The sequence below is a fragment of the Marmota flaviventris genome, chromosome 8 (assembly GCF_047511675.1).
Source record: "Marmota flaviventris isolate mMarFla1 chromosome 8, mMarFla1.hap1, whole genome shotgun sequence".
Taxonomy (NCBI): Eukaryota; Metazoa; Chordata; class Mammalia; order Rodentia; family Sciuridae; genus Marmota; species Marmota flaviventris.
In genome coordinates this window covers 78,060,651-78,075,031 of record NC_092505.1, presented here as the reverse complement: position 1 = coordinate 78,075,031, position 14,381 = coordinate 78,060,651, and the positions used below count along the sequence as shown (strand labels likewise).

The 14,381-nt window shown below is 36.2% G+C and overlaps 1 protein-coding gene across 2 annotated transcripts in view; it reads left to right on the top strand.

The window, feature by feature from the left end:
• Positions 1–7,505: 7,505 nt before the first annotated feature.
• Tbc1d23 (TBC1 domain family member 23) overlaps positions 7,506–14,381 on the top strand; it is a 57,457-nt gene continuing 50,581 nt past the window's right edge. For both annotated transcript variants that reach the window (XM_027943229.2, XM_027943228.2), the window contains exon 1: positions 7,506–7,713. In XM_027943229.2, the coding sequence (XP_027799030.1) occupies positions 7,661–7,713 (53 nt within the window). In that variant the 5' untranslated portion in view covers positions 7,506–7,660. The remainder of the gene's footprint in view (positions 7,714–14,381) is intronic.

Here is a 14,381-nt window from a genome sequence, read left to right as displayed (position 1 = left end):
GCTAAATTATAAGGATCAGGAGGAGGTGCTTAAAATAATGTCTGGTATATAGTAAATGCTCTATAAGTGTTTTTTAGTATAATGTTATATTCCATCACTCATTCACACAGCAAACCACTGTTTTGTATCAGGTCCTATGCAGACATTGGAACGTAAAGATATATTAACCTGATCTCAAAGTTCTCTAGCTTAGTGGAAAAAACAAAAATATAAACACATAGTGAAAATAAAATTTATAAATGCAATAATTGAGATATATTTAAGGGGTAGTGGTAGATATCAAAAGGCAGAGATGAGTAAATCTGCTTGGGAGAGAGGGTTACATGGAACATACTCTTCAATCCACATGGCTAGGAGCAACTAGTAGAGGGAAGTTAGTAGAATGTGACAAAGAAAAGGACATAGCTTCAGCAAAGACATAAAGTCAGGGTAAAGCAGGACTTGTTTGGGGCCATAAATATAGAATACCTAAAGGGAAGTTTATAAGAAAAGATGGGAATGTTCTTGATGAGCCAGGTTATAAGTATATTGTATCAGTGATAAGGAATATGGACAGTCTTTCATAGGCATGGAAAATCATTGAAGGGTTTTAGGTAGATTTTCATTTTAGAAAAATGTAAGCCTGGAGTGGTGGCTCATACCTCTAATCTCAGCTACTCAGAAGGCTGAGGCAGGAGGAGAGAGTCCAGCCTGGGCAATTCAGCAAGACCCACTATCACAAAATAAAAGGAGGAGGAAGAAGCAGAGAAGAAAGAAAGAAAGAAAGGGAGGGAGGGAGAGAAAGAAAGAAAGAAAAGAGTATACCAAGAGGCACAAATTCAAATACCTCTGAGGATCACGCAAGTAACAAATGTATAGATGGAGGTCTGGTTTAAAGTGATGGGAAATATTGTAAGAGACAACTGAAAAGTGAATAAAGACATTCAAGTGATTAAAAACAAGGACTTGGGATGTAGCTCACTGGTAGTAGAGTGCTTGCCTAGCATGCACAAGGCCCTGCATCATTTGATCCCCAGCACTGTAAACAAGCAAACAAACAAACAAACAACCCTGCTAAGTAAATTGAGACTGAGGGCTGCATATTTCAATGCCTGGAGTACAGGCTATGTTGGGGAGAAATGGAAGGAGGTAGAGGGTAATTAAGGAATCCCTTTATGCAAAACATAATGAGGAGCAAAACCCAGAGAAAATCTTCAAGGGTAAAGAGGAATCTTGACAAATATTTAGAGAGGCAAAAATTCATGGGAAGATGAGGGAAAGAAGTTAGAATAATGCCTAAGTTTCTGGCTTTAAGTGACTGGAATTGCGATGTAAGGCTTCAACTCTACAGAAATGGCAGGTAGTGCCTGCGGGTAGGTTGATTTATGGAGTTTGGTTTTGGAAATGTCGAGTTCTTAGTGTTTGTGGGTCATCCTGGTGTCAACACCAAGTAGATGGCTGGATTTACAGATGCAGAGGGCAAAAAAAATGGCCAGGTTTGGAAATAAAGACATAGGGGTTTTCAGTTCCCATAGGTGGGAATTAACAATAGGACTTGTTGTTAATTACCAGAAAAAAGTGAGAACAAAATTATAGAGAAGAAATTCTTTATCTAAACTTTTGGATACTTTTGCATCTCTAGTCACTTTCATATTCATGATATCTTAAGAATTCTGTTTAAGAAAATTATATTCTTTCCATGTGAATTTGGAATATTGAAATGACAATGATAAGCTGTATAATTTAGCATTAAATCAGTAGAAATTTAGTAGGAATCAGTCTGTAAGTAACATATTTATAGGAATTATAATACACTTTATAAACATATTGTTTAAAATGTGTTATATAATTTCATCCAGTTACTTTAGATGGCTCCTTCCTAACTATTTTATTTGGCAAGACATATACTTGAAAAGAGAAGTAAGTGCAAGTGCCTGAGACGGATGGAGACAGATTATACTGAAAATACATCACTGTCATTGTCTAAAGGATACTATTTGCAGAGTAAGTATGTGTGTCTTCTTAGGGTATTAATTCACAAAAAGCAAGAAGTTTTTAAAAACTATGTCTGAAGGTAGGCATGGCGACACATGTCTCCATTTTCAGCTACTTGGCAGCCTGAGGAGGGAGGATTGCTTGATCCCAGGAGTTTGAAGCCAGCCTGGGCAGCATAGCAAGATCCTGTATCAAAGAAAAAAGAAATAAATAAGGATAAAAACTCTGTCTAGTTCCATCTAACGTACTGTTTATTACCCCATTTCCAACCGGGAATGACTCAACATAAGTAAGAGCCTTTTGTGTGGAACATTTGGGAACAAATGTGGAATCAGGAAAGGGTAAAATAGGCTCCCACATTAAAGCACAAACATTCCAAACTCAACAATGGGTCAATTGCTATCCAAATGTTTACTTTGGGTTCATCTACATAACCTATTAAAACTCAACCTTAATTAGCAAAAACAACTACTAGAAGGATAATGGAAAAATATTATGGTTTCCAGTTCTTTTTATCACTGTTTTCTCAACACTTTTAAATGAATTAAAAGCAGATGTTGAAATTGCTGCCAACTGTTCACTTGTCATCTGTGAATGGGAATTAACTTGGTTTTATTCATCATTAAATTAAATGTTAGACTTCAATAGTTTAAAGAGCCTTGGAATAAAGTTACTGATGGAATTTTAAAGTTACAAATAAATGAAATAATTTTGATAATTGTGAAAACCTTTATCCTTGCAAGATAAAAAGGAAAATTTCTGGAAAGTTTAGAATTCTGAAACTCTCACATAATATCTGTAGAAACAAAAATCAGTATTTTGTTATTTAACAAGAAAATTTGGGTTCCATCAATACTTTTAGCTCTGCATTTGTTGTAGTAGAGTCTACAAAACAACTTAAAAAATGGCTACCATTCTCAGAGTTAAAGAATAGAAAATGCTGTATAATTCAGTGCCCAGATGAGAGGACTTGCTTATAGTCCTTTACAAGTTCAGAGGAGGTAGAACCTCAAGAGGGTAGAAATGATATGAGTGGAGATCTTAGGGAGGGAATTTGATTGAATAATGAAGAATGTGAAGGATTTAATGCTGCCTCATGTGACAGCCAGCCTCTGGGATGGCCTCCGTGATTCTTGCCTTTGAGTATTCAAACCCTTGTATAGTTCCCTCCCACATTGAATGGAGCTGACCAATAGGATATTGCAGAAATGATGGGGTGTGACTTCTGAGGTTAGGTCATAAAAAATATTGCGGTTTCTGGTTATCTTGGTTTCTGTTGAATCCTTACTCTGGGGGAAGATAGTCACCATGTCAGGAGGACATTTGAGAAGTCCATTGATAGACTCATTGGGGAGGACCTGAGGTATCCTGCCAACAGCTAACCCCAATTTGTCAAGCATATGAGTGAGTGGTCATGGAAGAGGATATTTTAGCCTCAGTGAAGCCTTCAGTTGACCGCATGACTGAAATATTGGCAAATATTTTGATTGTGACTTAAAAAGACTCTGAATCAGACCATCCAGTTAAGCTGCTTCTAAATTCCTGGTACACAGAAATTTTTAGGTAATAAGTGTTCATTCCTTTAAGTAATTAAGTTTTGGGGTAATTTTTATGCAGAAATAGATTAGCACATCTTACTAGGTCTTTATCATTAGTTACCAATACACAAAAGTCATGAAAAGTTTGCATGAATATGGAATAAATGATCAGAGCTATGATCATCTCCTTTAAAAAATGCTATGATAATATGATGAAAAATGAGGAAGTCAAGCGCAGTGTTGTGTGCTTGTCATCCCAGCTATTTAGGAAATTTGGGCAAGAGAATCAGTTGAACCTAGTAGTTTGAGGGCCAGCAAGAAGAAAACTCTATTACACTAATATAACAACCTTAACCCTGTTCCCAACCAGCCATTTCTATATTGGTGAATGGCTTCACCCATTCCAAAAATACTTCAAATCAGAGACTCTGCGTCTAATAGAAGAAAAAGTTGGCTCCGATCTACATATTGTGGGGTCGGGCTCCAAATTCCTTAATAGGACACCCATAGCACAAGAGTTAAAAACAAGAATCAACAAATGGGACTTACTCAAACTAAAAAGTTTTTTCTCAGCAAGAGAAACAATAAGAGAGGTAAATAGGGAGCCTACATCTTGGGAACAAATCTTTACTCCTCACACTTCAGATAGAGCCCTAATATCCAGAGTATACAAAGAACTCAAAAAATTAAGCAATAAGAAAACAAATAACCCAATCAACAAATGGGCCAAGGACCTGAACAGACACTTCTCAGAGGAGGATATACAATCAATCAACAAGTACATGAAAAAATGCTCACCATCTCTAGCAGTCAGAGAAATGCAAATCAAAACCACCCTAAGATACCATCTCACTCCAGTAAGATTGGCAGCCATTATGAAGTCAAACAACAACAAATGCTGGCAAGGATGTGGGGAAAAGGGTACACTTGTACATTGCTGGTGGGACTGCAAATTGGTGCGGCCAATTTGGAAAGCAGTATGGAGATTCCTGGGAAAGCTGGGAATGGAACCACCATTTGACCCAGCTATTGCCCTTCTCGGACTATTCCCTGAAGTCCTTAAAAGAGCGTACTATAGGGATACTGCTACATTGATGTTCATAGCAGCACAATTCACAATAGCTAGACTGTGGAACCAACCCAGATGCCCTTCAATAGATGAATGGATAAAAAAAAAAATGTGGCATTTATACACCATGGAGTATTACGCAGCACTAAAAAATGACAAAATCATGGAATTTGCAGGGAAATGGATGGCATTAGAGCAGATTATGCTAAGTGAAGCTAGCCAATCCCTAAAAACCAAATGCCAAATGTCTTCTTTGATATAAGGAGAGCAACTAAAAACAGAGCAGGGAGGAAGAGCATGAGAAAAAGATTAACATTAAACAGGGACAAGAGGTGGGAGGGAAAGAGAGAGAGAAGGGAAATTGCATGGAAATGGAAGGTGACCCTCATTGTTATACAAAATTATATATAAGAGGATGTGAGGGGAAAGGGAAAAAAATCAAGGGAGAGAAATGAATTACAGTAGATGGGGTAGAGATAGAAGATGGGAGGGGAGGGGACGGGGGGATAGTAGAGGATAGGAAAGATAGCAGAATACAACAGTGACTAGTATGGCAATATGTAAAAACGTGGATGTGTAACCGATGTGATTCTGCAATCTGTATACGGCGTAAAAATGGGAGTTCATAACCCACTTGAATCAAATGTATGAAATATGATATGTCAAGAGCTTTGTAATGTTTTGAACAACCAATAAAAAAAAAGAAATCCCTTAGTTCATTTAACAAATATTTATTGATAATTGACTACATAGCGTGAATTAAGTGTGAATTAATTACTTATAAACAGCATAAATTACATAATTTTATGGCACCAAACACCATATAATAGATGAACAATATTTTAATTTCTTTTTTATAATTTTGTTCAAAACATTTTAATTCACTAAAATCAGAAGTTTTTGACTTTGCTTTTACAGAATGAAGAACTGCTTGAAAACATCAACTGATAAATTTACAGTAGCATAATTTTATTTTTACCAGACTGTAAGGCAGTCACTAATTTGATTACAATCAAAATGAATTATAATTGAGGATTAAAATCACCCTAACCTGTGAACAACTCCTTGTCACATCACTGTCTGAATAGTTTGTAACCCATTTTAGAAAACCTTCTGAAAACCCACTGGCACAACTGAAGGGACCCAGCAGAGATCCTGAATGTTAGGATAATTTGACCTAGATTCATACCTCTTATTTTTTATTTTTTTGATAATAGGCATCTAAATTCTCATTTTGTGTTAAAAGGAATTTTCCCCAATGAAGGATCACTCAGGGATCTGGGGCTTGGAGTGAATGCAATAACTTGCAGCTCTGTATGTGCCTTTTGGAAACAGAGGGAACACATTTTTGGTTATAAATGAGCTAGCTGTACTATTTTGTGTTTACTTAAATCAAATAGATTTTTAAATTATAAAACATTTTAGATTATGAAATATAAATTATACGAGGGATACTGAACATCTATGTAGTCACTTCTCAGCTTTTGAGAAATACATTAAAAATTTAAGCTGAGCATGGTGGTGGGCACCTATAATTCTAGGTACTTGGGAGGCAGAAGCAGGAGGGTCACTTGAGCCCAGGAGTTTTATACCTGCCTGGAGTGAAGGTCAGCCTGGGGAACATAGGCAGACTCCATCTCTCAAAAAAAAAAAAAAAAAAAATTACTTAAAGTTATTTCCTCCTCACTTCAAAAATAACTTAACATTCTCATTTTCTTATATATCATTCATCCCCTTCTTTTTTAAAAGCACATATACATCTATAATATATACTTTTGTGTGTGTGTGAGAGTGTATGTATGTATATATATCTATATGTATATATATATACATACTATGTATATATATACATACTATGTATATATATATATATACATACATAGATAGATAGACACAATACCTTCATTTTATTTATTTATTTTTATATGGTGCTGAGGAGTGAACCTAGTGCCTCATACTTGTCAGGCGAGCACTCTACCACTGAGCCACAATCCCAGCCCCTATGGTCTTGTTTTTAGCTCCAAATATGAATGACACCATCCTTCTGCAACCTGTTGTGCCCATTTTTTTTTCAAAGTGAAGACTAGGATTTAATTTATATTGTTTTATTAATGTATGGTAGTCAGTCAGTAAATTTATTGAATTGACAAATCAACTTATCCATATTGTTACATGCAGTTCTACTCATCATTGTTTCCAGGGCTTACAAAAACGTTTCTTGGGTTCGTCCTCCAGTGTGTGCGCCAGTCTTAGGGCCCCCTACGGTGTCCAGGGTAGAGGAGCATGCGTTGGGTAGGATCGGTAGTGTGGGCGGAGCTTACACATGGAGGCCCAAGTAAAGCAGACATGGGGTGGAAAAGGAAAGATCTTTTTATCTCTCCTTGTAAGGAATTACAGTTCCAGAATTCTAAAGTTGGGCCTTGAACTTCCAAGCTGTTATAAGATATTTTTTTAAGGCAGGACGTATTCTCCTTACTATTTAGCTTGTTTTAATAACTTTTAAATATTTAAAGTATGCGGACCTCCGTTTGTAGTTTTGACCGGGTCCCACAAATAGGGGTGGGGTGCTTTTTTCTTACATCCTACTTTTTCCTCAAGTGTAGTTGTTATAGAGTAAATTACTGCAACGTGGGTCTCCTTTTACGCCCACATTCCCTGTGTGAATCCTCACTTCCCCTCCTCTCTCCACTAGTCAGGACTACCAACTCTAAGTTCGACGCCAAGTTGGAGTAAAGAAGCTAACCGGACGCCACGCAGGGACGCTGGACACTTACTGGCCGCCTAGCGCGACGAGCTTTCCTACGAGGCCCCGCCCGCGTCCGGCCGCGTGGCATCCTGGGACCTGTAGTTTTTGGTGTAGCTGCCTTCACCAAGTCTCCACCCTCCAGCACTTGACGCTGCGTTTCGCCCTCGGGACGTCCTGACGTTACGTTCCACCTTCCCCTTGCCTCCTCCCTCTTTCTTTCGCTCCGGAGAAGCTCAGTTCCGGACTTCCGAAGACCTTTTACGACGTTGGGTCTTAGAGTCTGTCTCTGCTCCAGGTCCACTTTTCGGCAAAGTGACGTGGACGTCAACAGCAATGGCGGAAGGAGAAGACGTCCAGCCACTGCCTACCTTGAGCGGCGACGGCTGGTGAGTGAGAGCTCAGGACTGCTTCTCACTGGCTCCTTATTCTTTCTTCTCACCAACCTGCTTGTCCCTAAGGCACCGGGTGGTGCCGGCACGGAACAAAAAAGACCCGTTCTGGCGAAGTCTGGTGCCCTGCCCCGCCCCCTCTGCCTGCCGGCTCCCCTCTCGCTGCCGGTTCCTGCTCGAGGGGCTGGGGCCAGACTCGAGAGGTGTGTCGTCCAGTTGCTCGGCCTCAGTCTGGTCCCTACTTAGTCCCAAATGTGCTGGAGAGGGAGGATTCAGGCTAGATTTGGCCAGTGTCTCTGGCTGCGGGAGTTGGAGTAGGCAGGTTAAGATGGAAGTTTCTTGGATAAAATCTAAGGTACTCGAATACCAGTTGGAGAAAAGCCCTTTTGAAATTACCAACACGACCTTTGCCTCGGGGTTCAGAGGTTGAGAGAGACTCCCAGAGAAGATTTCTTCCCCACACTTGAGATAATTTTTATATTCCGTTGTTTTTTTTTTTTTTTTTAATCTCGTTTCGTCGTCCAACAGTTTGTGCCATTTGTCTCTCTCTCTCTCTTTTTTTTAACATCTTTTTTTCTTTCGTCAGTTTTCTCACAGATTGATTTCATATCTTTGGATTCCCATGGGACTTTATTCTCTCTGCTCCCAACCTTTTGCATGCTTTGGGAAGGACCTTCAGTAATGTTTTGGTAGGCATTACTCACCCAGTGTCCTTAATCTTTGGGAAACTCTCCTACTTTTGAAATAGTTGCTATTCTCAGTACAGTGCTCCCTAGCATAATTTTCTTTAAAGGAACATTTAGAGGCTTGTGTAATTTTTACAGTTTATCTAAATGTGTTGATCACACATATTATTTTTGGTTTTTCTTGTTTATATTTGTACATCCCACTGACATTCTCTGTACCCAAAAGCTATAGAAAACATTGACAGACATCTTAAATCCCAGGGAAGAAATGGAAATAGTTAAAAGAAATAAATAATATGATAATTGAGAAATTCAACTTTCCATTAGCAGACATCAAGCATTCCCTTTGTACTTGTATTTTCTACAAGGTGTAGGAGGAAAACTTGACCTAAATATAGCTTCTTTGTTTAGTTTGCTTATGTTAGAGTTGGGGAACTGTGACAGGCACACTAAATAACAAGGTAAAATTAATCTCATTCTTTGGGCGTGTTAATGAAAGAGGGGGCAAAAACCACTTCTTGTATGGGGGGAAGCTTCATGGAAGCAGTGGTTTTTGAATCAGACTTTGAAGAATGAGTGGGATTTACAAGAACTCTGTCCAAAAGAAATATAATGTGAGCCACACATGTAATTTAGAATTTTTCTGTTAGTCTTATTAAAGACTAAAAAGAAACAGTGAAAATTAGCTTTAATAATCTATTTTGTTTAGTCTAATACATCAACATGTTATTTCAACATACAATCATTGTTAAAAAAAACAATTTTTGCATCTTTTATTTTTTATCCAAGCCTTCAAAATCCAATGTACAATTTGCATTTAGCCTACATCTCAATTTGGTCTAGCTACACTTCAAATGATAAATGTTTGCAGGTGGCTAGTAGCTAAAATATTGGGTAGTACAAATTCAGATTAAGATGAGAGGGGCTGGAGTTGTGGCTAGTGGTAGAGAGCTTTCTTAGCATGCGTGAGGCACTGGGTTAGATCCCCAGCACCACATAAAAACAAGCAAGTAAAATAAAGGTATTGTGTCCATCTTACAACTAAAAAATATTTTTTAAAAAAGAGAGAAAAATGGGAAAGGTCTCTGGAGTAACGACAACAAGGGTATAGACAGGACAATGACTTTTTTTCAAGATTACTATCTAAAACCGAATGGCTGAAGAGAAATTATAGAAAAATAGGTCTGGAAAAATAGTGAGGAAGTTTTTATCCAGGTATAGGAACCTTCAACAAATCAGTGATATAGATGTTGCAAAACTTTTTCAGAAAGTGACCTAGCTGGTTATTGCCTGAAGTTTGCTGTTTTGGAAGAGTGGATTGTATGATAAGTTGGCTTCAGTGAGCTTCATGTTGAGGGTCATGAGAGGAAATGTTTCTGGAGTTAAAGCTTTTTAGGGAAGTTCTTATGTTAGAATTGTGAGCATGTGTCTGGTTCTAGACAAGGGATCTGGAGTGAATGGTTTCTACCCGTAGCGTTTATACTCTTCTAGAGGTAGTGTATTTTTTGTGTGGTTTCTCCTTTTTACTTATTTTATTTTCATGAAAGGGGGATCCCTGGGATGATGATCTATAATTTCTATTTTACCTTCATTCCCCTCTGATCTGTCTTTTTTTTTTTCCTCCCTTTACCAGTCCCTCAGATGTGGACTTAAATAGTCAGGAAACACCTTGGGATTGGGAGTCATAGGTTCCGTATAACCTCTTCTTTTAGAGTGATTGTAAATGGGTTGTTATAGAATGGGAACAGTTTACTCTTTGTTTTATGAAGAGTAAATGTTTTTAACAGTCATGTTTTTATTTTAACTTTGTCAGATGGAAAGTTTTTTAAAAATGTATCTTATCACCTAACCCAAACTCATCTTAATGATAGGGCTATTCAGCTACAAATATAAGTGTGTAATAATAAAACTAGGTTCTGGTCCTCAAGGAATTTCCGATCTAGTTAGAGAAGGCACATTTGAGAACATCAATTACTCTTGGGCTACTGTAATACAGTAAGACCTTCAGTTCTCTTTTTAGGAAAATATGGCAGATTGTTGCTATTTAAATGACCTTCACATAGCATAGTCATTACGTTTGAAACTTCTTTTTGTAAGGTTTCCCTGTTTTCTTTCTTATCATTGGTATCTTACAATTTGTTCCTAATCTATGAAACTAGATAGTGGAACTTGTTAAAATTGTGTATAGTTTTTTAAGAGGTTCACGATGGGGCTTGAAGTTCCTAAAAGTACATGAACTCTCTGATATTACTTATTTACTGATTTTTCAGTTACATTCTAAATTACTGCTTCCCCAAATTTAAATGTACAACAAATTACCTGAGGGGATTATTAAAATGCACATTCTGATTCAGTAAATTTTGACTGGGACCTGAGATGCTGTATTTCTGACTAGCTTCTGGTTATACTAATTCTGCTAGTTCAAATATCAGGTTACTTAGCAAGGTACTGAATGATGTGTATCTCAGCATGAGTACGTCAGAGGAACTTATATCACCTGACATGTAATACTGTAATTTATCTAAATACATGACTTGTCATTGCTCTTTAGATGTGAACCTTTCAAGGCAGTGACTGATGGCAGGTGATTCAATAAATGTTAAATGAATGTGTCATGAATGAATGCAGATTTTTGTGTACTCATGTAGTAGCATATCAAGGTGTCATTTCATATGAATTTCCTGACTTTAGTGGTTTTGTGAATTGTCTGATTGTGTGCTGGTATAATGCTCATTTCCTGTGGAAAGCCTAGGTGATCAGAAACTTCCTAAGCTCTTTAGCTTTCTGCAACTCCAGCCATGTAAACTCCAAGAGTATGATGAAATCCTTTTAAAAGGGTTTACAGTTAGCTTGAAATTTAAATTTAATTTTAAAAATTAAAATAAGTTAAGAGAATCTAGATTTATAAAACTAAACTGATAAATTGTTACAATTCAAAGATTAGTAATATTTTTCGTAGTATTAAAGAGACCAGCCTTGATTTGAACATATGTTCTCATTTCCTGAGTCTGTCTGCTTGAAATATTTCCTTAAAATAATCTTAAGTCATGGGGCTGGGATTGTGGCTCAGAGGTAGTGCGCTTGTCTAGCATGGGCGGGACCCAGGTTCGATCCTCAGAACCACATAAAAATAAAGGCATTGTGTTGTGTCCATCTACACCTAAAAAATAAATATTAAAAAAATAATCTTAGGCCATAATTTAGAAAATTTTTGATAGATATTATTATTACACACTTATATTTGTAGCTGAATAGCCCTATCATTAAGATGAGTTTGGGTTAGATGATAAGATACATTTTAGAAAACTTTCCATCTGACAAAGTTAAAATAAAAATATGACAGTTAAAAACACTTACTCTTCATAAACCAAAGAGTAAACTGTTTGATAGCATAGAGATTTTAATTACATAACTTGATATTCTGAACTTCTTTAACTTATTATTTACTCAATATTCACTTTTAATTCATAGTTCTGTTTTAATGTTAAATTATTGCTAAACTTTTTTTAAAATTGAAGGATTAGTTCTATAAAGAAGCTTCAATTGTTAATTTGAGATGTGAATAGGATTGTTTTAAGAATAATAACTTCTTTTTAAAGTTTTGTGCACTCTGTAAATGGTACTCTCAGTGCTCCCTGCTTTATAAGTATTAAAATGTGAGGAAAGATTGAAAATATCACTAAAGGACTGGGTGATTGCAATTTTAGACATAATATAGTCAATAAAGAAATACATTTAATATGAAACAGAAAGGAATCCTTTGTTTAAGAACATTGACAGCTTGTTAAAGCTAGATATTATCTTAGGGAAACAATGAAGGAAAGCAAGGTTCAGTGGTCCAAGTTTATAATCCTGGCTACTTGGGAGGCTGAGGCAGGAGGATCACTTAAGCCCAGGACTTCCAGGCCAGCAGCTGGGGCAGTGTAGCAGAACCTGATCTGAAGACAAACAATAAGAAAAATAATCCAAAAAAAGGGGAAAGAAGAAAAAATATACTTATTATTTATTAAATTAGGGGTTAGTGATGCTGTTTGACTTTGTAACATATAATTAGAGGGCGTGCAGAGATGAGAATTGAAGAGGACTTGTTTATACGATTTATTTTAAATTCTAAATAAATTCAGATTTTACAGTTTTTAGAGGTACTTCTTAAATAGTCACTTCTGATTTTGTTTCATATTGATGTTTTAATGATTCACAAGTTAGGATTAGTCATTGATTTTTGAATATTAAAGAAATGTATTTAAGTTAATTCATTTTTATCTATATGTACCTACTGCAGAAAGGGGGCAAGTGCATTTCCTACATAAGTTAGTGAGGCAATTCAGATAATTCTAGAGCACTGCAATAGACATCCAATTTATGACTAGAAGTCTTCTGAACATAATTGATAAAATATGCTTGACAAAGCACTTCTGTATAATGCTGAAGTGTGAATTTTACTTTAAGACAATGCCCTTTCTTATGTATCAAAAAGCAAAATAGTTTGCAAAGCATTCATAGCTCAGCAAACATTCACTGAATGGTTATGTTCAAACTGCTGTGTAAGGTTTTAGAAAAAAGATTGAAACAGTTTTAAAACCAGAACTCTGCATCTTATTGCTTTGTTTGTACACTTAGATTTTTTTTCATCATTTTATCACTGAGAATGATATTTGAAGGTAACTACAGAAGATGTCTAAATACCAGTGCTTTTGGAAATTACATGCTCTAGCAAAGTAGAATAGGATTTTAGTACACAGTTTGTAAAGAGGCAGTGTTTGAATTACTTATTTAATATTGAGACAGACAGAAAGCAATTTGATAATAAGATCAAATTATTTTTTGTGCAAAAAAAAGCAATAAATAAAAGTCACTTAAAAAAGTGTTTGGGGCTGGGGTTCTGGCTCAGTGGTAGAGCACTTGGCATGTGTGAGGCACTGGGTTCCATTCTCAGCACTGCATATAAATAAATAAAATAAAGGTTCATTGACAGCTAAAAAAAAAAAAAGAAACTCTTTGCTAAAAATAGATTATATGTTAGTTTTTAAGGGTCTGCCTGCGCCTTTTAACCCAAACAAAGAAAATGCTGACTAATTAAATCATTTATTTCAGGTCTTTATCCCTTTTCTTGAAGGTTAGCTTTTTCATGTCCTTTAGCTGACTTAGCATTTTATAGTTAGGTGGAAATGTTGTAGTGTATATTTCTTTTCTTATTTAAAGTAGTTATTACATAAACCAGTTGTTACAGTATAACTTTAGCAAGGAAACATAAGCAAACACTGTACATTTTATACAGAACCTAACCCTTATATATAATGCTTATATATATTATCTCATTTGGATTTTACAGCCACTCAATGAGAAAGTTAAGTTAGGAATTATGGTTAGTGCCTTATTGGAAAATTAAATATCAGACTTAGAATGGTCATATGACAGATCTAATTAGTGGAAAATTTGATGGTTAAGTTTATGTCTCCTTCCTCTAAGCCCTGTACTGTTTCTAAAGTTGATTTCATATATATTGTGTATTTCATATTAACAGACACTTAGAGAAAGCCCAAGTAAAAATATGTTAATCATATGTTCAATCATGTGTTTTGGAAAACACTATTAAAAATGTACATTGTTGGGGGCTGGGGCTTTGGCTCACCAGTAGCGCACTTGCCTGGCATATGTGAGACATTGGGTTCAATTCTCAGCACCATATATAAATAAATAAAGGTCTATCAACAACTAAAAAAATATTTTTAAAAAATGTGCGTTGTTGAGTGTATCTGTGGTGTCTAGAGGCTATAAGGATATGTATGAGCTGGTAGCTCATTGACATTCTTGCATCCATGAGAAGGGATGACTGATGACTCATGGCAGGATATAATAGCATTATATACTATACCTTTTTCTCACTTTTGTGTTGATAATACTATGTTATATCCTTGCCAGGAATTACGTAAATTAGTTTTTTTTAATCTTCAGATGTTATGGTTATATACTTTCATC